A 19,547-nucleotide genomic window follows, 5' to 3' on the forward strand; every position below is an offset into this window, starting at 1 on the left:
GATCCTGGCGTGTGGCTCGGCCCTGGCTTTTGGGCTCCTTGCTCTTCCCGCTGCCCCACTGAAGCGTTTCTCAAAGTGGGGGGTCACGGGCTGGCGCAGATCAACCTCCCGCCATCGGCTCAGCGCGTGGGCCGCACGTCATTCTTGGGACACCGAGCTCAGCCCGGAGGCCGGGGAGCTGCGCACAATGAGGCTCCGTCAGGCTTTGCAGACAGGAGCAAAGGACATGCCTGGTGCCACTGGGAGCATCACACCTGAGTCAGGACAAGAAACACTAGCTCAGATGGCACAAAAGAAGAGGAACGAGGTATTAAAACTGAAATGCTACCAGAGCCTTGGTTGAAAAGTAAAAAAGAAAAAACAAGACAAGCTCTGAACGTCAGCACTAACACCTTTTTCATAAGATTCTCACAAACGAGGTGAAAACGTTATCTGAATGTCTGCCCTCAGCAAATACCTCTTTTTCACTTCTGGGAAAAACATTTTACATTCAAAATGCTACGTGCAAACTATATAGAGTATCACTACTTGTTTTTAGAAATCATTCCTGTTTAACATTTCTTTTAAAAGTGCAGTTTCAGTGTCTTCCGTGAATATAAAATAATGCTCAGAGCAGAAATAGAATTTTTCAAAGACACGGTAGAAACCCATATAAAATCTTTCTACTTTCTTATCATGGAACTAATGGAATTTTTTAACAAAACGCATCCTTATTCAATGCAGAGTAATTATTTTGTCACATTCTAGCTAACAGAGAGCCAATGAGATCTGTCCTTACCTTGTGTTTATAATATATTGTCTGTAAAGTCATCCAGTGAGACGTTGAGTAACTTGAAGATGATTTTTTTCCAAGAGAGAATTTAAGATTGTAGTTTTCAGCTGAACAAGAGACCGTAAAGCACATCAAAATGTTTGTAATCTTCTATGAACATCACATTTATATTAGTTGCCAACAGTGTTAGTTTGATTTATCTTTCTTTTTATTGTAAATATAATGGTGTCCATGTATTTTTAATGAATATTATAAAGATGGGGACGTTTCCTTTTCAGGAAAAGACTCGAAGATCATGGGAAATAAATTAAGGAAATTATTAAGATACGTCATTCCTGTTATTTACTCTTGCCCCTAATGGCGAGAAAGGCTGAGTCCTCTTGATACAATTTCGGTGATTTTTGAATGTTTCCCCTAAATTTCACTCCCTTTCCACATGTCAATGGGATAATTACTACCTGTTGTCCTGGAGACGGTTGAGTATATGGCAGGGTGGGAGGGATAAGACAGGCCGCTTGGACACTTGCGGTGGCCTTGGTGACAGTGCAGGGTGAGGGGCTGCTGGGCCCGCCGTGCCTGAGCTAAAGGAAAAGGAATATTGTCAACCACTGCCTTGTATGAAAATGACATCATCACACCAGAGGAGTAGTTAGGGGCCAACCTGCGCAAGTTGCCTGACCACAGCCAGCATGACACATTGCCATTCTCGTAAGGTTAACACGCTTCTCCCAAATCTGAGTGCATCAAAGCACTCATGCATCCTGGGCCCCATCTTGATCTGGAGCCTCCAGTCAGAAGGAGTAGAAGTCCCCCCTGCCTTCCCCAGCTTCCAGGGGTGTGGACAGTCGAGGGACTGGGCACCTACCTCTCTAGCAGCTGCCAGATGGGCCCCTGCCAGAGTTAGGACAGGGCTCGGCCACCTGGTTTCCACGCCTCTTGCAGAAAAGCAAAGGGGGCTGTGCCAGGCTTGCTTCCACGTGACCCCTGTACAGCGCCAGCAGGGCCGGGCCCTCAGCCCGTCTCTAGGGAACGCTGTACAGCTCCTCCGATGTCCCACCTTGTATTTGTCAGTCATTCTCGCATTCTCCAAACGCTTTCGCCAGCACTCCCCTCGAATGTGGGCTGGCGATCTCTCTTGATTCCTACCCTCAGTGGGAATACATGAGGGTATTCATGTATAGGGTATTCATGTATAGGCTCTCTACATGTTCAAAATAAGCGGACAGTGGCACAGCCCATCCCTGCAGACCCCCTCCAGGGCCATGGCAATCTGATTCGCGGTCTAATTCAATTGCCAATGTTTGGATCAATTAAACATCAGAGTTGAGCTGTACCGTTGATTCTACAAGGTCATGACCATATCAGGAAGCCAAGAGTCAATCCAAGAAGTCATTGTTCCCAACAAGCCTCGCAGAGCAAATCCAGGCCGCAGACGGCACCAGTTTCTTAATTGTTACCACATACCTACATGTCTAGCTTGGAGGTGAGCTCTCATGTTCTGGCTTTAGCTGCCCCATTTGACTGGGAGAATCTTACCTTCCCACATTCAGCACGTGTGTGACAGTGTGTTCCAGACACTGGCCTACCTAGTGATTTTGCCCAGCCATTTACCATCATCTTCTTGTCACCCACAGTCAGACACCAACATCCAGACGGTGGCTAATACGCATTGGGCACGTGCTGTGAGCCAGGCCCTGTTCTAGGCACTTTACCTAAATTAACTCAGCTAACCCTCCTAAGATCCCTTTTAAGGATGAGGAGACTGTGGAACGGAGAGGTTACAGCATCTGTTCCCGGTCACACAGCTAGAAGTGCCAGAGCAGGGATTAGAATTCAGACCAGAATCAGGCCCCTGCTCTCAGCTTCCTACTGTCAGCGGGAGCTGTCTTGAGTGTCCACCCCACAGGGTTGTTGTTTGGATTAAGCGAGTTAATGCAGAAAGAGCTTTGCATGGAACCGAGCGTAGCAAACACCAAATGTTTGCATTATTTTTTTTTATTCTATCCTACTTCAGTGAGTGCGTGGTTATTGTATAATATTTAGTAATGATGTGATTATATGGTGTGTAATTTATTTGGGTGGAAGAATTCATCTAATAGTTTCATAAATGAATTCAGCCATGAGTTTATTGAATCATTAAAGGGTTGAAGGGGTAGCTTAAATGTTTCCTCGACTTCTCAGCATTTTATGGCAATTTCGTGCTACCAAAGGATTTGTGCATTGGGTGTTTGCAGAGGTGTCAGATGGATCCTTTGTGAATGTCGAGCTGTATGGTGGAAGTCAGCTCGGAGGGCCGAAGGGGGAGGACCTAAGTCTGCATGGTCAGGGACAGAGATGGCATAATCACCTCTCTGATGAGCTAACACCGTGTCTGGACTTTGGCAGACCAGGCTTCCCGGGCATAAGGATCAGCCTGTGCAGGGACCCAAGATGGGAAACGTGTACTTTGGGCTTGGCTAGAGCATGGGTCAAAGTGGGGTGAGAGGCCGGGGGCAGAGGACCTGGGAGGGAGGCCAAGGGGCAGGGCTGTTAGGGTGGGTCTCCCCCGTGCTTGCCTCCGTGGGCCTCTCAAAGCATCAGCTTCTCCAAGGCAGGGCTTTGTCTCTGCCGTTCACTGCTCTATTCCCCTTGCCTGGCATGGAGCCTGGCACGCGGTAGGCCCTCAGTCAGTGCTGATGAATTCGCACATTCCTCTCTCGGGTGGGCTCTGTACTTGTGTGTGTGGTGGGGCTGGGATCATGGAAGGGTGGGAGAGCACAGCTCTGAAGTCATCAGCTCACAGGGGAGTAGCCTGGGGACTGTGGCCGGGTCCTGACCCACTTACTTTGTCTAGAAATAGGGAGAACCACGGCTGCCTCGAAGGGCAATAGGAGGATTAGAGAAACTTCTGCAACGCCCCAGCCCAGCGCCGGGGTGAAGGAGACACAGTGAAGGATGGCCACCAGGACTGGGTCTCAGTTAGCCTTGGTTCAGTTGACTTGAAGCTTGATTTGATTGTAGCCTTTCCAAAGGAAAAGGAACCTGAAATCTCCAGATTTGCCTTCATGCATTGCCTAGAAAGAATCCCTCCGTGGTCAGAGATCCCAGTGTGGGCAGTGGTCACACCACCAGGAAACTTGGGTTGTGCCTGCAGTTCTGGTGTCACCCTTTTGAATCTGCAAACAGCATACTGGATTGCTGAGGCCAATTCATCGATCACTAAGACCTCCAGACCTCCCGACAGACGAGCGTCTACCCTTGGCCTCGTGCGTGCTGGGCTCTGGGAGTCACAAAAGTTGGTTCCTTGATCCGGCAGGAGGCGTCTGTAGCAGCACGTTTGCGCACAGAGCTTTCACTTTATTCTCAACTGGATTTTTAAAAATGTTTTATCTTTTTTTTTGACAGGCAGTTTTGCTGCTGTTGTTATTTTTAGCATTCATTAATTCACTGTAAATACAAATGAAGATACAGTGCAATTAATTTCTTTGCTAATCAAAATATTTGATCAAATGAAGCAATTTTTCAATTCTTAGAAGTAATTATACTGTTCTTTAAAAGGAAGTAGAGGAATTCATTACTGAGTATTTCTAATTAGGAGTTTTTCTACCTGCTGTATTCTTATTCTGTATGAAGTTTTGGGATTTTTTTTTCCTCCTGTAAGGAATCATGGGGAAAACTGTATAATTGAATCCCTAAGTATTCAGAACAAAACTTAGTAGAAGAATCATGCAGTCTGATTAGCTAATTATAACCTTCATAATAGTTAGACTGATATACTAACATGTTTCTAATCTGACAGCTGGAATGGACCTTGCTAAACCATGTTGTCCCAGCTAGGTGACTGCCACCTTGGACACCCACAGGAGGAGTGTTACAAAGTCCCTTTGCAAAGTGCCCATCATCAAGGAACACTGACAGCCAAAAAGGCCACCTTCTCTTCTATGTACTCTGAGCTCAGTACCTTTTATTTCTCGCTAACTAGAAATTCAGAACTGAATTGGTCAGCTATCGCCGTGTAACAAACAACCACGGAACCTCCAGGACTGTGAGCATTCGTTCGGCTTTTGCTTGTGGGCTGGCTGATCTGGGCTGGCTCGGCTCTGGTGGCCTGACTGGGATATCTCTGCTCCTTGGACCAGAGCGAAGTCACGTGGGCTCCTCTCAAGGCAGCACAACAGACACAGGAAGGCTTGCAGATCACGCAAACACTTGTTAATTCTTTGGTCACGTCGAACCTGCTAACGTTCCCTTGGCCAGAGCAGTCATATGGCTGAATCCAAAGCCACAGGATAGGGAAATAGTCTCAGCCCTTCAGTGGGAGGAACCCCGGAGTCCCATGGCAAAGGATGTGGAGACGGTAGTTGAGGAAATGGGCCTTGAATGCAGCATGCCACCAGCAAACAGATACATGGCGTGTCTCTGTCTCCAGCCCTGCCAGATCATCTGACAGCTCAGCCCACCCCTCCACCCCTTCCCTACCACGTTCTCTCCTCCAGGTTACCTAGAGAAGTTGCTTAGGATACGATTTCATGGAAAAGTGATTTTATAAGTCAGCCAAGAACGTGGCTGGACGTAACTTATTGACAGGACACTAAAAGGCTCTGTTATGGAATCATTCCCGTAACAGAGCTGTTGAAACAAGAGTACAATAAAACTGAATATGAGCTAACAGAATTCCAGGGTCAGTGAACCCCCTGGAGTGCCCTGCCCCCTCTAGCTTGTTCTTGCCCTGGGCTCACTCTCTCAGCTTTGGGTTGGGGCACAAGTTTCTTGCTTGGGGATCCCCCAACCCCTTTCAAATATGAGTTCCCCAAGGGCTTCCCTGGTGGCGCAGTGGTTGAGAGTCCGCCTGCTGATGCAGGGGACACAGGTTCGCGACCCGGTCTGGGAAGATCCCATGTGCCGCGGAGCGGCTGGGCCCGTGAGCCATGGCCGCTGAGCCTGCGCGTCCAGAGCCTGTGCTCCGCAACGGGAGAGGCCACAACAGTGAGAGGCCCGCATACCGCAAAAAAAAAAAAAAAAAAAAAAAAACCTTCCCTGCAGCAGAGATGGGGTTAATTTGTCTTTATGGGGGACAGGTTGGTGCAGTGCCTTCCTGAGAGGACAGGATGCTCCCTGTTTGTCCCCTGTCTCCTGGGATGATTCTTGCGGGCAGCTTCCTCTGATTCGTGTGGCTGTCACGACCTTACAGACTGAGAACCTTGGCCCGGGGAAGTGAGGTGACTGCTTGAGATCCAGCCAGAAGATGGCATGGCTCTAGCCTAGCCGTCCTGAATCTGAGCCCCCGCTCCGCCTGCAGGGCCCGAAGCAGCTGGTCAGGAGCCCGGGTCCTGCGGACGGCCCTCTTCAGGATGCATGACCATGTCTCAGACCTGGCTTCCCTCCCCAGCAGGCTGGCTTGACCTGCAGGCAACAGCGGGCGCCACATGCCTCTGCCCTCTGATGACCCACCATAGAGCCGGTGTGGGCCAGGAACCAGGACTCAGCCCAGGTCTGCCCGACCTCTTGACTCAGACAAAGATGTCTATTAAAACAACTGTCAGGAACAGCAAGGACGGCCACCCATGTTTGCCAGGCGTTGGGCGAAGCACCGTGAGGGTTATTTTGTTGAGATCCCAGGCCTGACCTTTGAGACGGGTCGGGTTTTATTCTCGTGAGGAAAGTGAGGCAGAGGGGAGTGCGTCTTGCCTGAGGTCACAAGGAAGAGCAGAACTGAGCTCCATTCAGCCCTGAGCAGCCCCAAAGCCCTCAGCTGACGGCGAGCTGTCCTCACCCTCCAGGCCCGGCCCCTCTACTTGACCAGTCTGGCCCCTGGTCGACTTCTGCTGGGTCCCAGTCGGGCAGAACTTGGGTTGCTGGTGCTGCTCCCTGGCTGGGCTCTCGAGGCCGGGTGGGTCTGCCCCTCCTTCACGTTTGGTGTCAGGCGTGGGATGGTGGTGGATCTGAGCCGCCAGGAGGACGGGACACAGGCTGGGGGTCCCAGCTCTGGGCCTGCAGGGCTCCCCCAGTTCATCAGCCGGCACTGCACGCTGGGAGACCGCCCAGTCTGGGCGGAAGGCGGCCTCAGAGACACTGGGCTGTGGGGCGCGAGGAGCCCTGAGCTGGGGCAGAGGGGGTGGGCTCAGGGTGGGTTCCTGCACAGACCTCCCCCCGGGCCCCTCCCACGCGGGCTTCCTCCCTCTGACCCCCCACTGGTTGGGGCGGCCTCTTGGGGGAGTCCAAGCAATGGCAGGATTCAGAGCCCCTGGATTACACTGTACAGCTTGCTTTTTACCAAATGAGATACGTGGCTACGTTTGAGCCTGAGAAAAGCTCCATAAAATTGACGTGTTATTGGGCGGCTCTTTGAGGATTGTGTGCTGCAAATGTTGGGACATTGTTTCTTTTATGTATTTTGCCAACAATGTCGTGTCGTCACAAAGGGGACCAAGAATCTTCCTTCTGGGTCAGGTGGCCCGTACTTCTCTGCAACATCAAGAGGGACAATTGTTTGTTAAACAAGGTTCCATGAATACCCTTGAATAAGTGAGAGAAGATACCTTCAAAACATGTAAATCGGGCTTCCCTGGTGGCACAGTGGTTGAGAGTCCGCCTGCCGATGCAGGGGACACGGGTTCGTGCCCCGGTCCGGGAGGATCCCACATGCCGCGGAGCGGCTGGGCCCGTGAGCCATGGCTGCTGGGCCTGCGCGTCCGGAGCCTGTGCTCTGCAACGGGAGAGGCCGCAACAGTGAGAGGCCCGCGTACCGCAAAAAAAAAAAACGTAAATCATTCTCTAACTGGGTCAGACCCATAGTGCATTAGAGTCTACTTTTTTTTTTTTCATTTGAAAAGTCACCGGTGTGCGCAGTTGTCAGATGGGGGGCTGCGGGGAGGAGTGCTGAGGACGCAGGCCCAGCGTCTCCTGCTCCAAAGAATAGTGGGGACAGAAGTGGGCGCCTGACACCTCATCCCTCCCGAGTTCTCTCCGTCTTGCAGCTGTGATTCCTATCCTGAGGGGACCTTTTATGTAAAGCGTAGTTAGTTTTGGAAAGTGACATTTGCGTCTGAAGATAGTGGTGTCTTTTCTGATTAGGAGAAACATTTCTTCTAGTTATAGAAAAAGCACTATTTTTCCCCATTCAGATATAACGATCACGTGAGAAGCGCCAGGGACACAAAAGCGCCAGACCAGGAGCCATCTGTTCTTCCCTGGCGTCTCCAGTCACTCAGCAAGGCTGGCGGTGGTAGCTGAGCGGCTTTGCAAAGAGCAGGATGGGAACCAGAATGTGGGCGCCTAACAGCCTCGAGCCCAAATGCCCTTGATGGGAGAGCCAGGAGGCCCTACCCTCCAGAGGCCAGAGGCTTCTCCGGGTGGCACGGGGTGGGGAGCAGCACGGCTGCATCCCCTGGGGCCTGGGGACCTTCTGGTCAAGGGTTGGTCCCTTGTGCACAAAGGCGATGACAGTGGTGCTGCTGGGGGCGGGGTAACTAGTGATCTTTGTTTTCAATTTGTGCCCTGTTTGTAGTTTTCTACAGTGAACATGCAATAATTATCTTTGCAAGCAGCAAAAGAATATCTCTAACTGGCAGCGAAACCACCTTTGTGACAAACATAGTCCCCCTCCCTCTCCGTGTCCACAGCCTGGCCTCTGGCTGTGGCTTTGGGGATGTTGAGAAAAGCGCTGGGGGTGCAGGAAGCCAGCGCTGCTCTCCTGACCTTCCTGCCAGCTTGTCAAGTAAGGATAATAGCGCCTCGGGTGCCAGTTTTCAAGGATTTGCACCTGTACCTCCTTCACCTCCTGGCTCAGTGGTTTCCTCCTCTGGAGGCTGTTTCCATCACTTGTGTCAAGAGCACATGACCCGTTATAATCTCTGCTCACCTGTGAGACTGGCCCTCATCTCTCTTCCCGCCCAGACCCTACCCGGGCAAGACTATTTAAGGATTATTTGTTATCTCTGTCTCCCCAGCATCTAGCGAAGAGCCTGGCACACAGCAGACATTCCAGGGGTGTCTGTGGATGGCTCAATACAGTCATCTCGGGCGTGCGTTGAGTGTTCATCCTCTGTAAGTGCATCGCGTGTGCGTGTGTCACACGCCCAGCACAGGTGCTCGCCCTCCCCCCAGGGCTCTGGGATTCAGTGTGACCCAGGTGTCGCTCTGATCCCTGCACAGGTGGAGAGCGGGCAGATTCACATCCAGGGCAGTCACAGCGAGCAGGGCTCCGAGACCAGCCGTTCCTCCACGTCGCTCGCAAGCAGGCTATCCTGGCCCCCAGCCTCAGGACCCCAACCCGCGGGGCAGACAAGACTCCCGGCTTGGGAGCCCCACCCAGTCATCTGCCTGGCTCTGCCCTCATTTATTCCTCATCCAGAGAACAATCGTTAGTACTAGGGTGTGTATATATACACATGTGTGCATGTATGTGTGTGTGCTCGTATGATCATTTGGACCCTTTTGTGGCCCCTTTTCCCTTAGTGCACTGCAAACATTTTACCATATTGTTAAACTATTTCTTGAAACCTTCTAAATAGCTGCACTGTCATCCATCTTCTAGAAATATCGTGTTTTATTTAACCATTCTCCTAATTTAGACATCTAAAGTGTTGCTAATTTTTTTTTAATTTTGTGAATCCCATAAATAATACTGTAATGATCATAATTCCATGTTTATTTCCTCAAGGAAAGTCTTCACAGGGTCAAGTCAAAGGATAGGCACTTTTATGGCTCCAGATACCTTATTCCCCTTTTCCCAGCACTGATATCGTCAATCAAGAAGTTTGCATTTCTTAGAAGAAAAAAGTGGAATCTTGTGTTCTTTTCCATTTTTTTGCAGCATGACCAGGTCAGAGTTTTTTAACAGAGGACCCAGGGTGGCTGCCCAGAGCAATCATTCATTTGATTGGCTGTGTGGAGACACTGTTTATCCACTCTTTCTTTGAACAAATAGCAAGGTCCCGCTGTGTGCCAGGTTCTTCTAAGCACTCAAGGATTCAGCAGTGCACAAAAGACTAGACTTGCCTTGAAGTTTATTTTCTGTTGGGATGAGAAAGACAATTAGGGTAAATATGAGGTGGATCAGAGAGCCATACGTGGGATGGAAATGAGCAGGGAAAGCGAGAGAGAATCTGGAGTTCGGCTCAGGAATGTGATAAAAACCCTGAGAGAAGGGTGAGAACAGCAGGTGCAAAGGCCCTGAGGCAGGAAGGAGCTTGCTGTGAATGAAGCACAGCAGGAGGCTCTCACAGAGTGAGGTCAGAAGGAGTCGTGGGCGAGCCATTGTGACACCCTGCCTGTTACTCTGAGCAACATGGGAAGCCATTTGACCTGATTTGCACTTTAAAGAGATCATCCTCAGGGGAAAATGACTGTGGCTTTTTGATTATGGCTCTGCCCTCCCTTACCCCTCCATCCAGAGAACAAGTGCTGACATGTGTGTGCATGTAATACACGTGTGTGTGTACTTTAAAAGACTGAGGGTGGAAACAGGGAGGCTGATGCAATAATCGGTGCAAGATGATGGCAGCCTGGACCAGGGGGTGAGTGTAGAGCGGTCAGCTTCCAGGTATGCACTGGGAGCAGAGCCACTGGGATTTGCGGGTGGTTTGGGTATGAGTGATAGAAAGATCGTCACAGAGGACTCTATTCTGAGCTACCGGGACAGTTTCCATTTGCTGAGATGGGGACCTCAGAAGGACTGTGTTTTGAAGCTGATGACTCAAGAAAGAAGAAAGAATTTTCCTTTCTGAAACTCGGATGTTCTGTTTTGCTTGGGAGGGCCTCTTTCCCCCAAGGTTATCTTGGAGTCAGCCAGCCATACAGCTCCTTGCTACTTTTATAACATTGTAACAATAGGCTTTGTGATGTAAGGGCTCAGTCACAGAAGAGACTTACTTCTCATGAACAGTCTGAGTAGGTGTCCACTGATTTATTTGTACATTCTGGACCTAGCTCTTCTGATTCTATCATTCTGATTATATCAAGTTTATGGTGTTTTTTTAATATCTGGTGGCTCAAAAACATCATTGGTAGCCTTTTCCAAAAATTTAATGGCAAATCTCACATATTTCTTTTTCTTTACCAACTTTAATATCAGTGTCTAATGAGTCCCCCAAATATCCATTGAGATATGTTTTTCTTTTTTAATTTTTAAATTTTATTTATTTTTTTATACAGCAGGTTCTCATTAGTTATCCATTTTATGCATATTAGTGTATATATGTCAATCCCAAGCCATTGAGATTTTTACTAGAGTTTTATTTATTTATAATTTGAGAAAGGTTTTACCTTTGGAAGTAGAGTCTTCACATCCAGGAACATAGTATGTGTCTCTTTTCATTCCACTCTTGCTTTAATAACCTTCAGTAGAATGTGTATGTCTTTCTTTGTATAGGTCTTATGCCTTTCAGATGTAATCTATCCCAAGGTATTCAGTAGCTTTGTCATTAATGTGAATGTGGATTTTTTTTCACAATGCAATTTCTAACTTGTTATATTTACCGTTTAAAAAAAAAGTATTGTTTTTTTTGTATTTTTTACTTGAATCCAGCCACTTTCCTAATTGTCTTGAGATTTTCTAGCTGTAAAATCATATCCCAAATAATGATGAATCTTGTTTTTCAACATTTATACTGTTTATTTCATCTTGTCTTATTTCAAAAGCTGAAACCTCTAAAATTGTGACTAGCAGAACTGACGGTGAGCGTGCCTGTCTTGTGTCTGACTTTAATGGCAATGCTTCAGTGTTTCACCCATGTAACATATTTGCAGATAGTGTCTGTTAATATTCTCGTGTTTAGGATGTTCATTTTATTTCCATGTAGTTTATATGTTCTGTTCTATTCTATACCATTTAGTCAGGAACGGCTGCCGAATTTTGTTAAATGCCATTTTGCCATCTGTTGATATGTGACCTCTGCTAATACAAGGAATTGAAGTTTTGCTAATTCTTGAAGGACTCTTATTCTTGGAATAAACCCTAATTGATCTCGGTATGCCCTTTTAAAATATGGCACTAAATATTCCTAATGTTTTCTTTTTTTGATGTATTTGCATTTATATCCATAAACTGGATTGGCTTATATTTTTCTTTCCAAGTGTTTTCTTTATCACATTTTTGTATTAGGGTAATACAAAATGAACTGGAATACTATATATCACTTTTTGTGTTCTGGAATAATTTGACTAATGTAAAAATTATCTAGGCTTGACACCTTTTTACTGATAGATGGTAGATCTTTTAACAGCTTTTAAAATTTCTTTTGTGGTTACCTGTCTATTCAGGCTTTCCTATTACTTAAGTTAAATGTAGTGATCTATATTTTGCTAGAAAATGATTCAATTTCCTCCAGAGTTTAAAGCACATTAACTTAAGGTTGCCCATCCTACTTTGTTAGAATTCTTCCATATCTGTTGTTAAAATAGTAGTATTTCCAATTCGTTTTGTGTGTTTAACGCTTTCAGAGGGCACTCACACACACCATCTCATGGGAGCCTGATTCCTCCTGGAAAGATGAGGAAACTGAGGGAAACATGGTTAAGTGACTTGCGGTGTCACACAGCCAGTTAGAGGCAGAGTCTAGCCTCAGACCGGGGACCCACCTTCCCCTGCGGGACACGACCACCTGTGCTTCTTCCAGTTATGTTCACCTGGGGTGCGTCCTCCTCAGGCCCCAAAGGTGTGACAAGTTTACACTTCGAGCCTGAGTCTCCATCCAGAAAAGGTCCCTGTACTCTCTGAGCACCAACACCCCTTGCAACGTTTAGGGAAAGGCCCTCCTGCCTAGATACAGGGGGTGCATTTTCAACTGTTTGAGCAAGTGTAAGATGCGTCTGTAATATCACTTTTTTTCTAGAATGAAAAAGGAAAGGTGTTCATTCACTTTACAGATGGCTCCAAATGGACATATTTAAAAGCCTCTGTTAACCTTTGGGTGGTCAAGGATGTGGTGGGCTGTGGTTTGAGTGTGTGTATATTCACGTTTTGGGGGATATTCCCAGCAGCATCCTGTGTTTGATACAATTTCATAAAGTAACATTATACTCTGTCCTGAAGGATAGTAGCATATAATACCTATATTGCTATGGAATTGCTGAACATGAATCATGACCAAGTTTTAATACAGGCTGGGGGCATTAGATTGATCATCTGGTAAAGTGCTGGTGCTTTGAAAGAACTGTTATCCTAGCTAACAGTCATGAAGGGTTTTGATGTGGAGAAACCCAGTGTATCTGAGAATCCACCCTGGTACGGGGGCAGCATTCATGCCTCCGTTACCCCTGGGTTCTCACGGAGCCCGGTCTCCCCTCCCAACCCGGGGCTCCATCCCGTCCTCATACTCCAGGAGCCGACCTGCTGATGCAGTGACCACAGGTGTAGCTTCAGGACCTTTTCCTAATTGCAGCAAGTAGATGCACATCAGGGCTGCAGCCCTGGCCCTGTTCACTGCCCTTGCAGGAGGCTGGGGACTCAGCCGCCCCCCACCCCGGCTTCGCCCTTCCAGCTCCAGTCTCCTTAGTGCCCAGGATAGACAGAGGCCCTTGTCATTTCCAGGGCTACTGATGGTCACTAAGTAACTTCCCTTGCCTGCTCTTCCTGTGGTCTGTCCACCACATGGATCATCAGCCGATGCACACTGAGATGCTGAACGTGGGCTGAAGGCCCCTCCAGCTCACCTGGCCACGAGCCCTTTGCCAGCACATCAGCCTAAACATCCAGTGAAAGGATCCTTCTACTGTTCCTCCATCCTCGTGGCTCACTCCCCCCCCCCACCAGAAAGCTGTCCTGGGGTGCAGACCCCTCCTCGGGGATTCTCAGCACCCTGGACAGCGTCCCCAGGCCCTGAAAGCACCTCCCAACACCCGGCTGTCCTTGCCCTACAAGGAGTGCTGAACGGGTTCCAGGCCAGCGGGCGGCTCCGTTGTCCCCACAGGCTCCACCTGCAGGAACCTGCGCTCACCAGGATCAAATCCCTGCGGGTCTCCAAAGTTTCAGACCCAAGGGACGCTTAGCCGACAGCGGTGCTACAGCACAATGAGAGCAGTCATCCAAAACCGCCTTTCACATTGTAACCGCTGGGAGTGTAAATTAATCAAACTGAGGTTCGGAAAATGAAAGCAGTCTGGATCCACATCCCTGTTGATTCCCTTACTGCTCAGAGCAGACACCCACCGTGTGCTTGTTACACAAACCAGAGGACAGGCTGAACGAGTGCAGGGATGAGGGGAAGAGGTGCGCCCTCCCCAGGCCTGGCCTGGCCCCTTGCCCTGCCCCACGGGGCCGACACACTCTGCTTCTCCTCCGTGGCAGGTCAGCCCAGGCTCCCACTTCAGCCAAATCTGCCCCTGCAGTCGGGCCTCTGGGTCACACTGTCTCCTGGTTCTTCATCTTCCTCACTAAGCTGGACCTCCCCGGACCTGCCCTGGCTGAGGCACGCAGTGCCAGGGTGATTCATTATTTATTAAATGGATCAATTTTCCATTCTGTTCTGCCCAGGCTGCTGCTGAGTGGGCTGAGAAGATGCCCAAAGGCCCGCTGCCCATATCTCCCAAGGAAATGGCAAACCAAGAGGTCCTGGCTCGGCTCCACAAAGCCGTGACCTTCCACTACCACACCATCGCCCAGGAGTTTGAGAACTTCGACACCATGCAGACCCATACCGCCTCCAGGGACGAGTTCCGGTCCATTTGTACTCGCCACGTCCAAGTTCTGACGGATGAGCAAGTAAGAAACGCATTTCCTTTAGCCTCCTAAGCGATGCGTAAAGAGTTTAAGACTGTTCTCTAGTTTTTTAAATACTTGAAGGTTTTTTGGGGGCGGGGGGTGGTTTGTTGTTATTTAGTTTTAAACCTTACTGGGGACTCACGGAGCTTTCTGTTTATGTAAAGGGTATGAATCACACCATTTCAATCAGGATGCAAATAATATCACTTTTATTTTTAAAATCAAATTAAACTCGGCTCCAGCTACCACTGTCCTCCTTCCTCCTTCCCCAGATCATTCCTGGGCTTAAGTGATCCAAAGAGGGGGCCAGTTTCTCCCCACATCTGGGCCGGGAGTGCGGGGGTAAGGGTGGATATAGAGCCTGTAGGCTGCTCTGACGCTCCCACCACCTCCCGGCTCCCGGCCTCTCCCGGGTTCTGCTGCCGGCGTTTCTGGATGCTCTGGAGCTACTGCCCCAGGCATGCTGGTGACACGCCCACCCCCAGTGGGCCTCTCCACTGTCCACAGGCTGGACACAGGCCACCCTCTCTGAGGTCCTCTTGCCCATCACAGAACCCTCACAAGAGTTTCTCTGCGGTCTCTTCCCCAAGGACTGAGCTGGGCTCTTTTTAGCTCAAAGCTCTAGCAACCTGCTGCCCTGGCCTCTTTGGCCCTTCATGGCTTTCCTAGGCCAAGAGCATCTCCCAGCAGGACGGCGTCCCAGGGGGCCTGCCTTGCTCACTGGCCTCAGCCGATAATCTCACTGAAAGTCAGCATGGGGGAGCGGAGCCCTGGCTGCTTGGTCCTCACTGTGCCCCCAGCACTGAAACGGAGCCTGGCACAGAGCAGGTGCTCAGCAGGTCCCAGTGAGTGGACAGTGTCCACGTTCCCACCCCCATCCCAGCAGTCCAGGGGCTGAACAGCCGATAACAGAGCACCACTGATCCAGTCCCAGAAGCAGATTTCCCTTCTTCCCAGAAAATGCACTGCTACCAACCCTCTTCAGTTCTCCGATGAATTGATGCCCCATCCATTCCCAGAGAATAATTCAGATGAGAAAGGAACTCCAAAATACTCACAAAAGCACCCCCGCCTCCCCTCTTCCTCCTGGCTCTGCTCAGGCCCAGCCCAGGGGGCTTCCTACAGCTCCCCGTGTGGAAATGTCATTCTTTCCCCTCCAGAGTTGGGTCACTCCAAACTCAAGTCTCACATTGTCAGAGGTTTAGGGTGAGGACTGGAAGTATTCACGGGGAGGGGTGATCATCGTGCCCAACCTCCATCCCTACTTAGGCCTCGGAACTCACTGCCCTAAAGAATGAATTTGTTAAAGATATTAGCAATATGAACACCAGATTTCACTTTCCTAAAGTATCACCTTTTTTAGGCATTATGATCATTTCTGCTAAGCAAAACAATGCCCTATTTCCAAACAATTCTGTCCCACAGAGCATCCAAGCCAAGTGAGCTCTCTATTTGCAAATATCAATACTTCTCTCCATTACTACAAATGGATAGAAGCCTTTAAAATTAGTACAGTTGCATTTATTATTCTATGGGGCCAACTAATAAAGGTTGGTAATAAAGATTTTTAGTAATAAAGATTAGTAATAAAGATTTTTTAGTAATAAAGATTTTAGTAATAAAGATTTTTCATTCCATCTAAATGAGCAAAATTTTACTCTAATTATAGGTATAAATTAATGACATGCCGGCACATCTGGCATTCATAACAGAGAATTTGATTCTAATTGTCCACTGAGAAAGCTTCACCATTCCCGTCACAGACAGCACCCCCTACCCTCCACCCCCTGCAAAAAAATCAAGCACTTACTTTTGAATGCTGCTTTCTAAAAATACACGGACACGTCTCAAAGACAGTCTGCACCACTGAGAGCATCAAAGCCTGGCATGAGTACCGTGGTTTAAGTTGGGTGATGATTAGCAGAAATTGTGCTGTATTTGGGAAGGATGCTTCTAGATACAGGCTAGTAAACAGAAAGCAAAAGCCCCAGAGATCCATATGTTTTCTTCTTGCATGAGTTGCTTAGCCAGCGACCTTCTTGGTTGGATGGCCCAGTGTCTGGCACAGTAAGACACAGAAGTAATTTGCACTCTTGACATGTCTAGACCCCTCATGCCATTATGGGGAAGAGTTCACCGGAGATACTGGGACAGGTCCGACCATGTTAAACAGCTTTCAGGTACAGATTCCATGACTTCGTTTATCTACATTATAAAGACTTATCTCTAAAAAATCCAATCATCGTGAATCTGAGGGGCCAGCTTTCTTGACTTACAGAGCTCCGTAAGTAGGGAAGTGCCACATCTTTGGAAACCTTTTGGCACAATTAACCTTTCAGAAAAAGAGAGCGACTTTCAGAGCAGATGGAGTCAGACACTGACAGGTCTTCATGGCTCTGCGTAAAGCGTGTTATAAAAGTCTGTGAAACTGGGTCCACTTGGATCTGGCTTAAGATAGAGATCCCATGGGGAGAGCCTGTCCTGGTGAGGCGATTTAGATCAGTCCATAGCGACCGCATGAGAACTTTGAATGTGCAGCTATATTAGAGGAAGGAACCAGCAAACATTTCTGAGCATTCCAGATGTGATATTTCTAAAACAGACAGCTTTAGGAAGAGAGAAAAATACAGGCAGACTTGGGTTTCAACCCTGCTTCTGCACTCGTCCAACTCTGTGACTTTGGAGAATTATTCAACCTCTCTGAGCTTCAATGTCCTTCCCTCTGAAATGGGACAGTGCTCCCCAGGCTGATCCAGGTGCCCTCCCCTCTGCCCAGGCTGCAGTTCTGCCTTCCCCATCTTTGCCCACGCAGTCCCTGCCTGCCCCTGCCCCCGTCCCTTCCCCCGCCCCCTTGTATCTGGCCACACCGACTCCCTCTTCCAGACTCACTTCGAGCCAAGTGAAGCCTTTTCTGACCACACCTTTACCTGCTGGAGCTGGCCACGCCCCGCTTTGCCCTCCCCCCTCCCCCCACCTTGAGCTCTCCATCATCTGGCTGAGCACTTGGGACACGCTTGCATGTTCTTGGGCACAGAGCTTCCTGTCTTGGCTGCACAGTGAGTGCCCGAAGGCAGCATGCACCCACCCCTTCACTTACTGGGGACCCTCTGAGCTCAGAGTGGTGATGCTAGGTCCGAGGGAACCAAGGCGGGCCTGCTCCCTGCCTCCGTTGAGTCTACATCCTGGGAAGGTAGAGGGAGGTTAAACACCTGTGGTACATTATTTCTGTGATTCCACACTGCTCTCTGCTGCAAAGGGCCATGCAGCATGCTGGGAGAGCAGAGCTGGGGGCTGACCTGGACCGAGGGGTCAGGGCTGTTTCCCTGAGGACACAATGCTGGAATGTGGGCGTTGCCTCCGAGAGGGGACGGGAGAGCACAATGCAGGCAGAGGGAGCATCCTCGAAGCAGGCACAGTGGGCATGCTGCTTAGATGGCGATGCTGCCAGCCGGCTAGTGGGCACCAGAGACACACGCTGCCCATGGGGTCTGTGTTCCTTGAGGGGCAGGCAGACAGTGAACAAAATATGTGTGTGTTGGATGGTGATAAATGCTCTAGAGGCCAAAAAAAAAAAAAAAAAAAAAGCAGGGAAGAGGGTAGTGCTAGGGAATTGGGAGGGTGCGTTGTGAGTAGGGCGGTCAGGGGAGGCCCCTGAGAAGGCAACATCTGATTAAAGACCTGGGTCAGGTGGATGGCTGGGAACAGCGGAGGTTGGATCATGAATGCGTTTCAGAGTTGGAAGCAGCAGAATTTGCTAATGGATGTGGGTGGAAGAGTGAGAAGGGCAGTAGAGGATGGGGAAGCCAAAGGAGCCGTGGATGGGGTGCTGTGGGGGGCAGGGGGGAGGGGAGGGCGGGCGTGGGGCGCCTCACTGATCCATTGTCCACAGTCACATCTTCTGTCCTGCTCTCCTTCCTGTTCACTTTCTTTTTTGCTCAAGTACATCTTTACTTGCTCTTTCAGGGGAGAGGAAGCCTGAGAGCTTCCCTGTTTCACCCTTGTCCTCAAAAGATAGTTTGGCTGGGGATAGAATTCTAGGTCCAAGTTTTCTCTCCCTGACCCTTTCAAGCTGTTTCTCAATTGCCTTCCAGCATCTCTCGGTGTTGATGAGACATCTGCTAATTATCACATGCTTTCTCCAGGGCCCAGATCCCAGTGGGAAGAAAGGCAGGGGCTGAGCTGCTCATGCCACTTCCTTTTTACCAGAATGCCACTCTGAGACGAGGGGTGAGGTACGAGTGAGTGAGGAGAGAGGAACCAGCCGGGCTGTTCTGATAAACCCCAAATGCTCCACACGCAGCTCGCCCAGGCGGGTCTCCTCGGTGTGGTCCCCACCGCCAGGTGGTCCTACAGTTGTCTTGGCTGGTCCTAGGGACTGGACTCCTCCTGCCTTGGCCTCCAGGCTTTTGTCCTCAGTGACTGTGGAAATTCTGTGCCCACGAGCAGCACAGGCCAGTTCCAGTTTCTACGTCAGGTAGTGGGTGATGGCTTGGTTCTAAGTGCCCATCTCACATGGGGGCCTCTTTTCCCTGTTCCTGAGAGAATACCGCCCACCACCTGCATCATACCATGCCTCGAATGCCGTGGGTTTCTTCTCCATTTCTGTTTAATCTGATTTCCCTGTTGTGTTTGAATAAGGACAATGCATTTTATTTTTTATTTTTTTTATTTTTTTACATCTTTATTGGAGTATAATTGCTTTACAATGGTGTGTTAGTTTCTGCTTTATAACAAAGTGAATCAGCTATACATATACATATGTCCCCATATCTCCTCCCTCTTGTGTCTCCCTCCCTCTCACCCTCCCTATCCCACCCCTCTAGGTGGTCACAAAGCACCGAGCTGATCTCCCTCTGCTTTGCGGCTTCTTCCCTCTAGCTATCTATTTTACATTTGGTAGTGTATATAAGTCCATGCCACTCTCTCACTTCGTCCCAGCTTACCCTTCCCCCTCCCTGTGTCCTCAAGTCCATTCTCTACGTCTGTGTCTTTATTCCTGTCCTGCCCCTAGGTTCTTCAGAACCTTTTTTTTTTTTTTTTTTTTAGATTCCATATATACGTGTTAGCATACGGTATTTGTTTTTCTCTTTCTGA

At 49.1% G+C, this 19,547-nt stretch overlaps 1 protein-coding gene across 1 annotated transcript in view; it reads left to right on the forward strand.

The window, feature by feature from the left end:
* Positions 1-19,547, forward strand: part of EFCAB6 (EF-hand calcium binding domain 6) — a 212,234-nt gene that overhangs the window by 179,046 nt on the left and 13,641 nt on the right. Inside the window, exon 24 of the mRNA XM_081247831.1 lies at positions 14,226-14,453. Within this exon, the coding sequence (XP_081103957.1) occupies positions 14,226-14,453 (228 nt within the window). The remainder of the gene's footprint in view (positions 1-14,225; positions 14,454-19,547) is intronic.

This window comes from Mesoplodon bidens (assembly GCF_964165515.1).
Source record: "Mesoplodon bidens genome assembly, chromosome: 11".
Lineage (NCBI taxonomy): Eukaryota > Metazoa > Chordata > Mammalia > Artiodactyla > Ziphiidae > Mesoplodon > Mesoplodon bidens.